Source organism: Dasypus novemcinctus, chromosome 3 (assembly GCF_030445035.2).
Source record: "Dasypus novemcinctus isolate mDasNov1 chromosome 3, mDasNov1.1.hap2, whole genome shotgun sequence".
Lineage (NCBI taxonomy): Eukaryota > Metazoa > Chordata > Mammalia > Cingulata > Dasypodidae > Dasypus > Dasypus novemcinctus.
The window spans coordinates 156,286,892-156,301,824 of NC_080675.1; the positions used below are offsets into that span (position 1 = coordinate 156,286,892).

At 40.6% G+C, this 14,933-nt stretch overlaps 1 protein-coding gene across 3 annotated transcripts in view; it reads right to left on the bottom strand.

The window, feature by feature from the left end:
• LRRK1 (leucine rich repeat kinase 1) overlaps positions 1–14,933 on the bottom strand; it is a 131,175-nt gene that overhangs the window by 62,874 nt on the left and 53,368 nt on the right. For all 3 annotated transcript variants that reach the window (XM_004462098.5, XM_058294618.2, XM_071214326.1), the window contains 3 exons: positions 13,440–13,611; positions 11,268–11,447; positions 10,684–10,832 (listed from right to left, as the gene is read on the bottom strand). In XM_004462098.5, the coding sequence (XP_004462155.2) occupies positions 10,684–10,832; positions 11,268–11,447; positions 13,440–13,611 (501 nt within the window). The remainder of the gene's footprint in view (positions 1–10,683; positions 10,833–11,267; positions 11,448–13,439; positions 13,612–14,933) is intronic.

Below are 14,933 nucleotides of genomic sequence, written 5' to 3' on the forward strand. Positions count from 1 at the left end.
TGAAACATCCTTTTTTTTTTTTCTTTTCAGGTACTGGCTGGGGATTGAATCCTCATAAATGGGAAGCCAGCATTCAACCACTTAGCCACATCAGCTCCCCTGAATTGGATTTTTCATTTGTTTGCTGCTTGTTTGGTTTTTATAGGAAGCCTGGGAACCAAACCCAGGCCCTCCCTTGTGGGAAGCAAGCACTCAACCACTTGAGCTCCTCCTGAAACATACTCTTTTAAATAACGGTTTGGAAGGAGAGAAAACCAGTATGCAACACAAACCATTTTGTATAGAACAGCAGAAAGTTCATGAGTAACAAAAAGAAAATGCACAACTCTGATCATTTTCGCTATACAAATGAAAAAGTGAAACATGATAAACTAATCCTGCTCCACTTAGAAAGGAAAACTAAAAGAATAGCAGGAAAATAATTAGGCTAAGAATAGAAAAAACAAAGGGAAGAAAACCTCTGAAGTTGATAAATAAAACCAACTCCAGGGTTTTTGAAAAAATAACAACATTGATAGTCAATTGGCTAAATTAGAAATAAAACACATCTGAATTCTCAGGGTGTGAAAATCACAATGGAATCACCAATGCTTAAACAATATTTAAATTAAGGGAGATTTGGTTTGCCATAGCTAACCAAATGCAAGAGTTACGTACAAAAATGAAAATGATCAATATGACACAATAAGAGAAAACAAAATAATGTGCAAGAGACAAATAAGGAAAATAACTAAAGAATTTCCCCCAATGGCTTCCAAATCAATATAAGTTTTTTTTCAATCAAGTTGTTCAAAGAACAAATAGTCCCTTTGTTGCATAAAAGTTTCTTAATGCAGGACTTGGTTCATTTTATGAGTCAAAACCAGTTACTTTGCAAAGGCCATTAAGATTCTAGGCCAATTATATGTTTGCACATGGATGCAAACACTATAACAAAATCTTTTCTAATAAAATACAACAGCTGAGTTCAAAGAATTAAGTTCTGTGGTCAAGTCATGGTGTCACTTAGAGAAAACCACCAGCATACCCAGCCAAGAAAAGGAAATATAGTGGCCCTCTTTCTTATTCTTTTCTTTTAACCAAATGCCAAAAGATATTTAATAGAATTTATCACTCTTTCTTCACTAAAATTCTTGAAAGTGGGTAAGGAAAGGTTTGTTCATTTGTTTGGTTTTGCCCAAATTACACATTTTTCTCCATAGTATTTCAGTCATCTTTTTAAAAATAGGAAGCTTACAAGAAATCTCCCATAACTAGTTCCAACTTAGGAATTTTGCCAATAGCTATTTGAGAAAAAAAAAGAGAAAGCAAGAAATAAAAATACTGTCTGCTGCTAACTAAGGTACTTAATTTACTGTCGAGAGACCCCTCAGTTTCCTCAACTTTAAAATAAAGACAAAAATTTCTACCTCACGGGATTGTGTAGGAGATTAAAGTAGAATATTTGACAAAGTGCTTTGTTAACTATGAAGTCCTATGCAAAAGGATGGGAGTTTATAGCATATATAAAGTTTCAACCATCTAGCCCTCCATTCACCCATTTCTTCCATCCATCCATCCATCCATCCATCCATCCATCCATCCATCCATCCATCCATCCATCCATGCATGCATCCATTCACCCATCCATATCTCCCTTCCCTCCATCCATCCATCCCATCCTCTCTCTCATCCATACCTGCCATCTGTCCATCCATTCATCCATCCACCGACCCATCCATCCATCCATCTTGTTCCAGGCCCTGCACTGAGGGGCAAACATAAGGTAAACAAAAGCAGCCAAGGCCCCTCCCTTCAGCATGCTTCCAGTCAAGTGGAGTCGATGACACTAAACAAAAACATCACCCAGACAGCCCGCCCCTGACTTTGTTAAGTGCTATGAATAAAACCGGCAAGAATCTCTGAGAGATATAACATCTGAGGATATCGTTTGGGGCTAAGATATGGAGTATCCTGGGGTCAAGAATAGTGGTCCACCCAGTCCTGAGGGGGGTACGCATTTCTCCAGCTATGTGGCACCCACCCTCCAGATACCATAGGACGGGGATTGAATCAGATTATTTCCCCCAGTTTCTTCTTTTTATAAATAGCAGTGCTTTGAGCACTTCTGTGGCAATTACTTTTTTATTTTCCTCTTGAATTATGTCCTAAAGGTATCTTTCAGAAAGGAAATACCAAATTCAGAACAGTTTGCTGGGAGAAAATAGTTTTATAGCTTTTGTCACATGATGTCAATTACTTTCCACACATATGGAACCAATTTACAGTGCCAGCAGCAAAGCATTAGTGAGTGCCCATTTCTGGACGACCTTGCCAAGTATCTTACTCAGCATTTATATTTATTTTTGCTGGTTTAATAGGTGTGTGGCAGTACTTCCAAGTTGGTTTTAATTTAAATTGCTTTAATTGCAATAAGACTATGTATGTTTCTGTGCCCTGATTTACTGCCTGTGTTTTCTTATATGTAAATTAACTTTTTATTTCTTTTCACTTCTCTCCAGTGGAATCTGTGAACAATGTGCAAGCAGGGGCCATAGGTCTGCCTTGGTCACTGGCGAATCTCCAGTGCCTTGTAGGTGCTCTATAAACATGGGCTGAGTTAAATTCAATTGCTGACATATATTTGAATCAATTATCTTTTTCAGATTTCAGTTGTCAGTTCTTTTTTAAAAAATATATTTTTTACTGCTTTTCTTTATTTCTTTAAAAATTATATTTTATCATATATAATTCTGTTTTAATATTTAAATACATCCACCTTATTTCTGATTATGTATCTTTATACATCTTCATATATCTTTAACATTTAGAGATATAATTATTTACCTTTTGTAATTGTGCTTTTAATATATATACACAAAGATACATATACATATATATGTGTGTATACATATATGTGTGTATGTATAAATATTACCTGATGAGTTTTCAGTGCTTAACTTTCTGCCTATCAGGAATTTATTTGTATCATTAAGAATCTAATTCTCTATGCTATTATCCAATTGTTCCAATAGTATTTGATAATATTGCTTCTTATTCTCTGCTTATTATGTTTTCTAGCTTTTCGTGTAAGTTCAAATAAAAGTTTTAATATTTCCTCAGTCTCTATTTTATTCATCATTTCCTCCCATTTTGACTAAATGGTTCTGTATTGTATTTTAATATCTAGTAGGACAAGTTCACTATGAACACCTATTTGAAAATTCTGTGGTATGCTGGCTTGCTTATTCTACCATCTGAGCCCCCATTAATTTTTTTTCAAATCTTTATAGATTTTATGTTATTTTGTCTTTATTTTTTTTTAATATTACATTACAAAAATATGAGGTCCCCATATACCCCCCACCCGCCTCCCCCTACTCCTCCCCCCATAACAACAATCTTCTCCATCATCATGAGACATTCATTGCATTTGGTGAATATATCTCAGAGCACTGCTGCACCCCATGGTCAATGGTCCACATCATAATCCACACTCTATCACGTTCCACCCAGTGGGCCACAGGAGGACATACAATGTCTGGTAACTGTCCCTACAGCATCACCCAGGACAACTCTGAGTCCCGAAAACGCCTCCACATCTCATCCCATTAATTTTTAAATTCTATGAAGTATGAACCATGCACTGTAGCTAGGGAAAGAATATAAAGAAGGGATGACAAATGGGAAAGATTTGGTATTTGGAAACTAGAGAAAATAGGCAAGTGGACAGAATGATTGGCTAAATTTCTCATCAGGGCACAAGGAAAATGGAAGTGGTGGAAAATGGCATGAACGATCCTGAATTTGATTTCACGGCTTTTGGGGAGTAGGAGAAGGGTACATCTGTTCCTCCCATGGGAGTGGTTGGTGCAAAGACCAGTCCCTGGGAGCCAGAGTCCACTCCCTTACCCGTGGGAACCCTGCTGGACCAAAGACTTAGTTATCAGATCTTTATTTCCCACATCTGCTAAATGAAGACCACACCATCTGCTGTGAGGAGGCTGTGGGGAGCTGAGAAGATGGTGATGGATGTGCAAATGCTCATGCTCAAAGGGCATGAGGCCTTTAACCAAATATTAGGTATCACTGAGGTAAAGATGCTCCCTAGCAGCCTTCGCTGTCTTTCAGGAAAGGCCGCCAGCCAAGGGGCATCAGGCTTCCCATGAGCACCCACCTCACCACCGCCCCTCAGTCGAACCAATTGGCTGCTTGCGGGGGACCCAGCACAGGCAGAGAGGCCATGTTTGCTGTATCCTAACTTGTCCGAGCATCCCACCATTACAGATTCTCAGACCCTCCAGTTCACCCTGATGTGCGTTTCTTCAGTTCTGAGAACATGCTTGGACATGTTTTGTTATGCTCTAAGACATAGGGAAATGAACGTGGGTCACCCAAACTTTCAAGCTACAAAAGCCAGCACTGATTCAAGAAGTAATAATAATAATAATAACAATAAATATTTCTCTCTTTTTAGGATAGCTGCCAGATTTAGAAACCTTTGGGATATTTAAAAGGTTGTTTCAAAATAAATGTAAGTTCTACAGCACTTTCAACAACTAAAATAGTGAACCCAATGGCCCAACCCTCTAACTGCTGAGGAGGACAAGCATGATGACGGTTCCAGGATCTGATTAGGTCTTTCCTGGCATGTCTGAGTTTTCCTCCTTCTTTCTGGCATGACAACATCAAAGCTTTATTTCTCATGGCAACGGAGTTAAACCTTGATAGGACATTTGCTCAACAGACCAGCCAGCATTCAGGTGTGAGTTTGGCAACTTTCAAGAGAAGCTCTGGCCAGCTAGGGAAGCATCTTTGACCTGCTCTTATTTTGTTCTACTTTTGTCTTGCAAAAAGCTCCTCTGAGCAGTCAGTCCACCACGTGCCATGGCCTCTTGAACTCTGCTTACCCGAACATCAACAAAACCTCAGGAGCCAGTCGCTGCCAAGGAGCCCTAGAAAATAAATGTGGGCTTCTCTGCAGGTCCTATTTGCCAGCACAGCTAGAATCTGGCAGCCTGAGATGCACAGCAGGGCTGCAGAATCCAGACCAGCCATGACATCCACTAAGGTAGCAATTAAATTAAAAAATACAGTCTATGAACAGGGAGCTATCAACAGGGAACCAGAAGCAAGGCCCCTGCCCTCACAGAGTCAACTAGCTGGGTGGGGAAGTAGGGCACAAAGATAAAGAAAACTAGATGGCAAAACAAAATAATCACTTTAAAAGCATGTGACTAGCCATTGAACCATTAGTAGAGGCAACTCCCCCAACCATGCCACTCTGGGATTCTCCATGTCACAAGGTCATAGCTGCAAATCAAGATCAGTGGAGTTTGCAGGCTATGAATATATGTCAACAAAGCCCCTTCTAAATTAACAATGGTTCTCTAATATTCTGAACCAAAAATGTCAATTCAATTCCCCTGGGCAGCTGGGAGGTGGGAGCACCTTACCTCTGGCTCCTGAGTCATCATCCCTGCTTGCTGGAGCCCTTTGGGAGCTCCACTGTCTTCTGCCCACAGCATGGAAGGAACCACTAGTGCTTTTAATGGGTTAGAGATCACGGGATGGCCAGACATACCCACTCTAAGGTACTGGCCTTTGGAATTCACTGGAAGACTAAGATACAACCTGCTTTGGAGAAGCCCGTGGCACCCTTCTGACTCAGACTCAGAATGGAGTGTAATTTCACTTTCTCTTCTGATTCTACCCCGAAGGGCCATGGAGAAGAAAAGCGTCCTTGTCTTGTTTTTAATTTCTTATCCACAAAATGCCATGATCGCTTCCATACTCGATGCCTCTCTTGGCAAATGTAGCAAGGGTTATCATGCAGAAAAGATCACCAACACTGACGTCAACCGTTTCTGCTTTCCTTAAGCCAAGAAAATCTAAGTTACTGTTCTCCACCTTGGGTGCATATTGGAATCACCCAGGGACTTTTAAGAATGACTGCTGACTGGGTCCTGCCCACAGAGATTCAGATTTAATAGACTTAGGGTGTGGCATGTGTGTTGGGGTTTTTTTAAAGCCCCCAGGGGATTCTAATGCGGCCTTCAGAATTAGAGAAACAAGGAAAAAGTCCTATAGCCAGGAGACTCAGGTTTTAGTCTTAATATCTCTATTTATTATTGGCTGCCCTTGGACAAGTTGTGTATTGTCTCTAAACTGCAATATTTTCATCTGTAAAACAGATATAATCTGTTTGAAATTTATACCAAGGTGTTGTGAGAATCAAACATGATCAAGACAGTGGTGGGTAAAAGACCCTGTGCTGGGAAACGGACTTGGCCCAGTGGTTAGGGCGTCCGTCTACCACATGGGAGGTCCACGGTTCAAACCCCGGGCCTCCTTGACCCGTGTGGAGCTGGCCCATGCGCAGTGCTGATGCACGCAAGGAGTGCGGAGCCATGCAAGGGTGTCCCCCGCATAGGGGAGCCCCACGCGCAAGGAGTGCGCCCGGAAGGAGAGCCGCCCAGCGCGAAAGAAAGTGCAGCCTGCCCAGGAATGATGCCACCCACACTTCCCATGCCGCTGACAACAACAGAAGCGGACAAAGAAACAAGACACAGCAAAGAGACACAGAGAACAGACAACGGGGGGGAAGGGGGGAAGGGGGGAGGGGGGAGGGGAGTAAATAAATAAATCTTTAAAAAAAAAAAAAAAAGACCCTGTGCTATATAAACGTAAGTTTAGGTCATCACTATTTCCCTTTTAAGCAGTTTTATTGAGATATGGTCACACTCCATACAATCCATCCAAAGTGTACAATCAATGGCTCTCAGTATACTTACGGAGTTGTGCATTCCTTATCACTATTTTCCTTTGCAATCTGAAGCTAACGATAATATTAGCTAGTACTTACTGAACACTTATGGTATGCCAGGCCTTATGTGAAGTGTACAGTCTCCCCCATGGTAGAGACTATAATTATCTTATAATTATATGGTACTATTTCATACTAGAGAAAACTAAACAAGGCACAGAAATTAGAATATCAGTATTCTTCAACACTAGGAAACCAGCAAAATAAGGAAAGGGAAAAAAGGAAATAGCAATAAATATAATGAAATAAGATGGAAAGAATAAGCCAACAGGATGGGTACCACATAAATGTGAACCGGGTAAATTCCTATTTCAAAGAGACACCCTCAAATGGAATTACAAAACGAAATCCAGCTATATGCTGTTCATGAGAAATACACCTAAGACCAAAAGACCAAGGAAAACTAAAAATAAAGGGCTAGGCAAACTTATTCAAGGCAAAGAAAAAGAAGGAAGTATGGCAATGTGAACAGCAGACAAACCCAGGTTCAAGGACAGAAGTATCCACAAGATTAAAGTGGTATTTTATATCATGAAGTCAAATACAGAAAAGTGTAAAAGAATGACAAGAAAAGTTTAAGTGCAACATCATGACAGCAAATTTAAACACCTAAAAGAAATAAACTATTTTCTACCAAAATAATCTACTGAGCTTCACACACAGGAAAGCAGACAACCTGAATTGACCAATGACTCCAAAAGAAGTTAAAAGACAACCCAGGTATCTACCAACTGATGAATGGTTAAACAAGTTGTGGAGTACACACGATGGAAGATCATGCAGCGGTAAGAAGAAATGAAGTCATGAAGTATATAACAGCATGTATGAACCTGGAGGACATTATGTTGAATGAAGCAAGCCAGACACAAAAGGACAAATACTGTATGACTGTGCAATTATGAACTAAATATATTGTGTAAACCCATGAAGTTAATAATTAGAATACAGGTCACCAGAAAACAGAAAGAGGGTAGATAATTGAAAGCTGAGAGTTAATCTGTGCACAATTGGTAAAAAGGTTGTAAATCTTTGGAGATGAATAGAAATGGTTAAAGCATATCATGGTATTTGTAACTAGCAGAGCTGTTATATAGGTAAAACAGTGGTTGAAAGGGAAAGTTTAAGGTCATGTATTAATATATTACTAAAAGGATTGCTAAAATTGTAACATGGGACTGTATAAGATAGTAAAACCTCATGTAAAACACGAATATGGGTGATAATGCATATATAAGACTGTTTTTACAAAATATAAATACAAATATATAAGAGAGAAGAAAAAGAATAGCTGCCATGTACAGCAGGGGAAGCATAGAGAGATTGAGAGGTGATGATTTTTGTTTGGTTTTTGCTTATTACTATTATTATTGGAATAGCAACAGTGCTTTAAGAGTGACTGAAGTGATGAATGCACAAAAATATGATTAAACCAAATACCATTGATTGTACACTTTGGATGGTTTTATGCTTTACCAATATGTGTTAGTAAAAAGAAGTTAAAAGAGGTACCATTCCAGACTACTTTAACTAATTAACTTTAACAATAAATAATTCCTATTTAAGTTCTCCAGACCATAAAAAAATGGAAAAGTTCCCTGAGTCATTTTATGAAACTAGTATAGTATTATACCAAAACTTCATAAAAACAATAAAAATAGGAAATTATAGACCAATTCATGTATAAACATAGATGTAAAATTATTTATAAAATGTAACTGGTCAAATCCAACAGTAAAAACAAAAACAAAACCCAATTAGTGTTTATCCCAGGAATTCAAGGTCAAGTCACCATCTGTCACCTTAATACGTTACACTGATAAATTAAAGTGGAAAAGCTAGGTGACACTATCAATAGCTGCCAAAACATATTTGGCAAAATTCAGCAAACATTCCTAAGCAAAAAAGAATATAAAAAAACTTTCCTAAATATAACAGTCGGTTTATCAAAAATTTATAGCAAATACCCATAAATAGCTGATGTCACCCTCAGGATCAGGAGCAACAGAGAAACACCTGCTAACATCATGATTATTCAACTTTGAAATTCCTAGTGATATATAAGAAGACATGAAATAAAATAAGCTATATAGATGTTGACAAAGAAGAGACAAAATTATTCTGAGTTTGCAGATGACTTGATTATATACTTACAAGTCACAATGAACTCTACTAAAAACTATGAGAATTAATAAGAGAAGTTAGTAAGGAGGCTGGATAAAATATATAAAAAAAGAGCTTTTCTCCATGCCATAGCATCAGGTTTGAAATGGAAATGGGAAAAATGTACATATATTGCATTCAAACAGTAGTACAAACAATAAGGAAGCCACAAATAAATTAAACAAGACAGGTCTGGGACCTTTATAATGAAAACTATGAAATCTCATTAAAGAGCATTAAAGCAAAAGCTGCACAGTCTCTGTGGGAAGTGGTCAAAATGGAAGAACACATGTCTAATAATAGTTAAGATATCTTTGAAAACAGACAAATAATGAGCAGAGAACTTGCATTTAACAGGTTGCAGACTTAAATGAAGTGTCTGTAATCAAAACAGTATGACATTTGCCCAGAAACGGACCAAGAGGCCAGTGGACCAGTACAGAGAAGCCCAAAATGTTTCCAGGTACATACTGGAAAAAGAACAATGGTGGCATTTTGATTCAGAGGGAAAAGAAGCTTTATTTTAAGAACAGTGCTGGGATAACTGACCATCCATCTAGAGATGCTGAAAGCTAGAACCTCTCCTTCACACCACATACACAAATGAACTCCAGAAAATGTAAAGTTTAAAATGTAAGAAATAAAACATTTAAAATATTACAAAAAACTCTAGGAGAAGGTTTGTATAAATACAGGATGGAATCATACATATATAACTCAGATGCCATACAGGAAAATACAGACATATTTGATTATATAGTCTGACATCTTTGTTATTGTAAAAGATAAGAGACAAAAGTAATATAATGAATTAGGAAAAATATTGGTGACATATATGATAAACAAAGGCTTAATATCCCTAATATACAAGAAGCCTTTACAAGGTGAGAGGAAAAAGACAAACAGCCCTTTAGAAGAAATAATCAACAAACATTCACAGCACTTTACATAAGAGGAAATAGATCATGAACATGAAAAATGCTCAATCTCAATAGAAGTAAAAACATGGAAATTAAAACCAGGAGCTATCATTTTTAGTCATTGGATAGATGGAAACTAAAAGGCTCATGGATAGCTAGTGCTGGCTGAAGTGTGAGCACACACATCAAGATTCCCATTAGCTGCCGGTGCAAATGGAATTCACCACAGTCTTTTGGGGAAAGTGATCCCAAAATAGGTCACTTTTAGGACTTTGATCTACATAAGCAAATGTACTAACCCATCAGGCCGTGTTATAAGGAGAAAAATGCAGAAATAATCTGAATGTACACTGAGAGAAGAAGGGCTGAATAATTTCAGCTACATTCACTCTAGAGATTGAAGGCAGATATTTAAAAGATTGAGTTCCTGATAGTGTTAAAGCCAAGTCACAGAAAACACAGATCAGGCAATACTAATTTTGTTATTTAAAATGAGAAACTAAAACTCAACACTGCATACGTTTATCAACGTTTTTATAGCTTTGTATGGGGAAAGGCATGAAAAGAGCCTTACCAGGTTATTAAATTGTAATTATTATTACCTTTCAGTGGTTTTACTTGTTAGAACAAGCGTACTGGTGACCTTTGTGATTTAAAAAATCTAATAAAAATTTTTAAAAGAAATTGTTAAAATGATGACATATTCAACCAATTTTGGAGGAAAAAAACAATAAAGCATTGGCAAAGTATACGAAGCCCAGAAGTCAGATCCCCAGGCTGCAGGCAGTGACTACTCACTGTTTTTCCCGAGCAACTGCTGGATGAGGTGCTGGCTTCTATGAAATACTTCCTGAGGAGATGCTTGCTGGGGTCAGGACTGTCCAGTAAGATGTAGGAACAGAAAAATGCTCCATGGCGAAGTAGGAATATGGCAATGTCTTCATTCCCTAGTGGAGCAAACATTGAAGAGACAAGGGCTGCCAGACTTAGACTGCATCATAAAAGTTGTTCAAAATGGCAGATTCTAACGCATGAGATGGAAACTAAAAATAGACTTGTTCTATTTTTGCACTTCTCTATTACTTCTCTTGACACATCAAATCCCTGTTAGTGAGAGATTTTTTGTGGGGCTTTGCCCTTTGGGGTGCCTTATAAAAGCAATTATGCTTTTATGCCAATTATGGCTCCTCTCACTGGAATCCACTTTCAATTTTAAGGGAGGGGGACAGTGCAGATATTTTGAAAAAGAAACAAAGAACAGAAGTTGAGCAAGTCTCCATTGAGAGGTGATTTTAGAACCAGGGATAAATTTGAGGTCCTATGTCTCTAAATCGCCCTAGCTTTGAACATTGGCTGTGGAAAATCCACAGGGGAGGACCCACCTGACTTGATGGCTGCATAGAGGGGCAAGCGCACAATGACGGGGAACTCATTCTTCCTGACCGCATAGCTCTCTGGATCGGCCCCATGTGTGAGGACAAGGAGCTTGACGACCCCCAGGTGGCCTCGCTGGCAAGCCAACGCCAGCATCCAGTTCAGCAGCCGCTGGTGGCTGCAGGGACCTGGTGGGAGAGCGCAGGGCAAGGGGAGATGTTCCACGGACAGCACTGGTTGTTCACTCTCTGATTATCCTTTTGACCACTGATAAACTCAAGGTGTCCTGGGTCTAGCTGAAAACCACATCTGTCGAGTTAATAGCGTTTCTGGAATAGCCCCTCTGAATTAAACATGACATTTCCCCACATCATTATAAACCTGCCTGCTCGCGGCATAATGCTGAGGGAGGAAAAGCGGGGCTCAAAACAGCATGTCCAGTGTGATCGTAACTGTCTAAACAATGTGTGTGTGGACATAAGACTGGAGAGAACTACCCCTGTGTTGCAGTGTTACCTCTGGATAGTGGGGTTTTGAAAACCCGCCTCCACACACACCCCACCCTGAACCCGACCCCCACTTGGCCAAGTCAAGACTTCAACTCTGCTTTGTCTGAAATCTAAGGGTGCTCTCTTAACTAGACATGTGTGTTCTCAAGGTTGAAATCTAGCGACACTCAGATAGAGCCCCATTTTGGTTCCCACCCCTCCTCCTCCTTTCATCCCTGCTCAGGTGCAGAGACTAGGAATTACATGAAGATGTACTTCAAAGGTGGCTAGATAGGCACCCACTTCCCACCCCTCCTCTTCTGGAGCCCTCCCTCTCTCTTTAGCTTGTCTCTGGTCTTCTCTTACATCACTCTTGACAATGGCTATCATCTTCTCTAGTTTAGGAATTCCCATCTCTGCACTTCCCACAGGGAACTCCTTTAAGTCCTCTACCACCTGACCCGGAATTGAGCACAAGATAAGATGCCCCTGGGAGTAGCTGCATACCATGTTGAGGTCCAGGATGGCTTCCAGCTCTGCTAAAGCAGGTGACCCAAGCCCATCCCTTGCTGGTCTGCCAAGTGAACTCCTACTCATCCTGCAAGGCCTGGCTCGGAGTCACCTGTACTCTGAAAACCCCAACTTTCCACATTCAGACAAGACCATTCCCTGATGGGAGCCTCCTCTGTAAATACTTCAACCCCAGCATGATTACCTTACAGGTTTAGTCATGCCTGCCTTAGTTTTCTCTGTTTGACCACGTGCCACAACAAGGCTGAGAAGTTCTTTGGGGTGCCCAGTACTTGGTAAATGCTCAGTCAACATTAGGTGCACAATTAGGTGAGACAACTGGAGGAGACTCCTTGGGGTTAGAAAAGAAGCCAATCATTGGGATCCCAGAAAAGAGGGTGTCAGTTTTTGGCTCCGAAGGGTTTTCTGATCCCTTCCTGCCATCCCATGTCCTGACTGACCCAATTTGCACCTTATGGGGTTCTAAAACTGTCCTGGTTTCTGTCCACACCCCCTCCTTCTCCCTCCAGACACAAGAGGGGAACACGGTTTTGGGACAAACTCTGAGCACATAGCTATGTCAAAGCAAATAGTTGGAGACTCCCAAGTAGGACAGCTACATAATGCATGGAGCCCAGCAAAAAATGAAAATATGGGGCCCCCAGTTTAAAAAATTCTTAAAAATTTCAAGACAGTGACTGAAGAGCACTAAAACAAGTGCAGGACTCTGTGAAACTGTGTGGGACACACACCCATGAAGTTGACCCTGCCCCCAACCCAAATTCCAACACTGAGAGACCATGACGAGGGTAGAGCTTCCACCCAGAGCTACAGCAATGCCTGTCTTGACTTTTACACTATTGTGACCCAAGGGTACCACCAGAAATTAAAGGAGTCCAGGTCACCTTGAGTCTGCTAGAAGATAAAAGGACATGTTCCTAAAAAAGCAATGTAGATCGTACTCTTTATCAAATATAGTGAGAGTTCATCTTCGTGTGCAATTGGGATGCAGGTAGTTTTCATGTGTGGACCATAAATCGGATGCTCAAATTTCTTGGTCTAACAATTGGTGAAAGCTTGAAGGAAAAAACATTTTGGGGGTAAAGGGACCCCCAAAGCCTGCCTGAACCTAATAAGAGAATCCTCCACAAGGGGGTAAGAATCTCACACCCTGTGATTCACCTGGTAAGGACTCAAGCAATTCCTGCACTACTGCAGCATGGCCAAAGTGTGCCGCCACCACAGCTGGGTTGTCATCAGTTGGCTCTGTCGGCAGCTCCGCCTGCTTCTCGGTGAGAAGGTAGCGCACCGTTTCCAGGTCCCCATAGGCTGCTGAGATGCTCAGAAGCTGGCCCTGGTCAAAGCAGAACAGGGTTTCAATGAGGCCAGTCTTGTATGGAACTACCAAGGAAACTGATTTTAATTGTGTTACCAAGTCAGGGCATAACGGGAGCCCTCCCCACCCTCGAGCCCTAAGTATGCAGTGCTGAAAGTGCAAAACACACACGTGATTCCAAAGACAGTACCAAAAGAAAAAGGTCAACTATCTCATCAACAACTTTTGTATGGATGACATAGTGAAATGGTTTTTAAATATATTCAAGTCAAATAAAATATATCATTAAAATTATTTCACTTTCTTAAAAAATACTTTTTAACACAGCTACCAGAAAATTTAAAATTGTCTACATGGCTTGTATTATGTTTCTGTTGGACTGTGTTGCTCTTGACTCTAAGCTTCCTGGGGACAGGGACCAGGTGAGTATCCTCAGCTGGCCCAAAGCAGAGTTCAGTCAACAGCTGATAAATGCTGAGTGGTTCTAGGGTAAGGGAAAATAGCAAGCTCTCGGAATGACCAGCCTGCATGTATTCATAAACAGGAGGTGAGAGATGAGGGGACTCCACAGATCCGAAGCCTTCCAGCAACATGCAGTGGGATTCTTGACCTGGTGGTCCAGAGGAAGAAAAGTGTAGAGGGAAAGGGGACTGAAGTCTGAGTTCCTACTGTGTCCCAGCCATTCTGGTATGTAAAAGCTCTGTAAGGCGGGCAGTATATCAATACTCTGGACAGACAAGGACAGTGGAAGTACAGAGAGGTTTGGTAAATTGCCCAAGAGCACACAGCTACTCTGTGGCTATTGTAGACTGTAAAATTGGCCCCAACTCATCATAAGCTCCCTGGGAATGCAAATATTGTGCACAGATAGCTGCTGGGCTGGCTTGTGACGTGGTTGATTGCTTTACTGGGACTTTAAATCCTCCTGGGACTTCACTGCTTCACATGTGCTTGGGTATCAACAATGTTCAAAGAGGCAGATAGGGAACCCAGCTGGAATGTGACAGCAGGGTCTATGGTCAACATGACAGAGGACCAGCTGTGTGTGCGAAACTGGGCCAAGCACTGAGGATGCCAGGGACCATCTCTGGCCTTAGTGAATTTACTATTTCATTTAAGTCGGGCATATGTGTAAAGTGGCCATAAGCAAGTATATTTTAAGAGCTGAATAGGATAGAAAACAAATGAGTGCCTTTGGAGATCACTTGGGCTGGGCTGGGCTGGGTAGGGATGGGTAAATGGAACCACAAGGAAGGGAACTGACAGTTATCAAGCTCTCACCATGTGGCAGATGTTGTAGTGAGTACTTTATTTAGATGGTCACATATGATCCTGGTAAC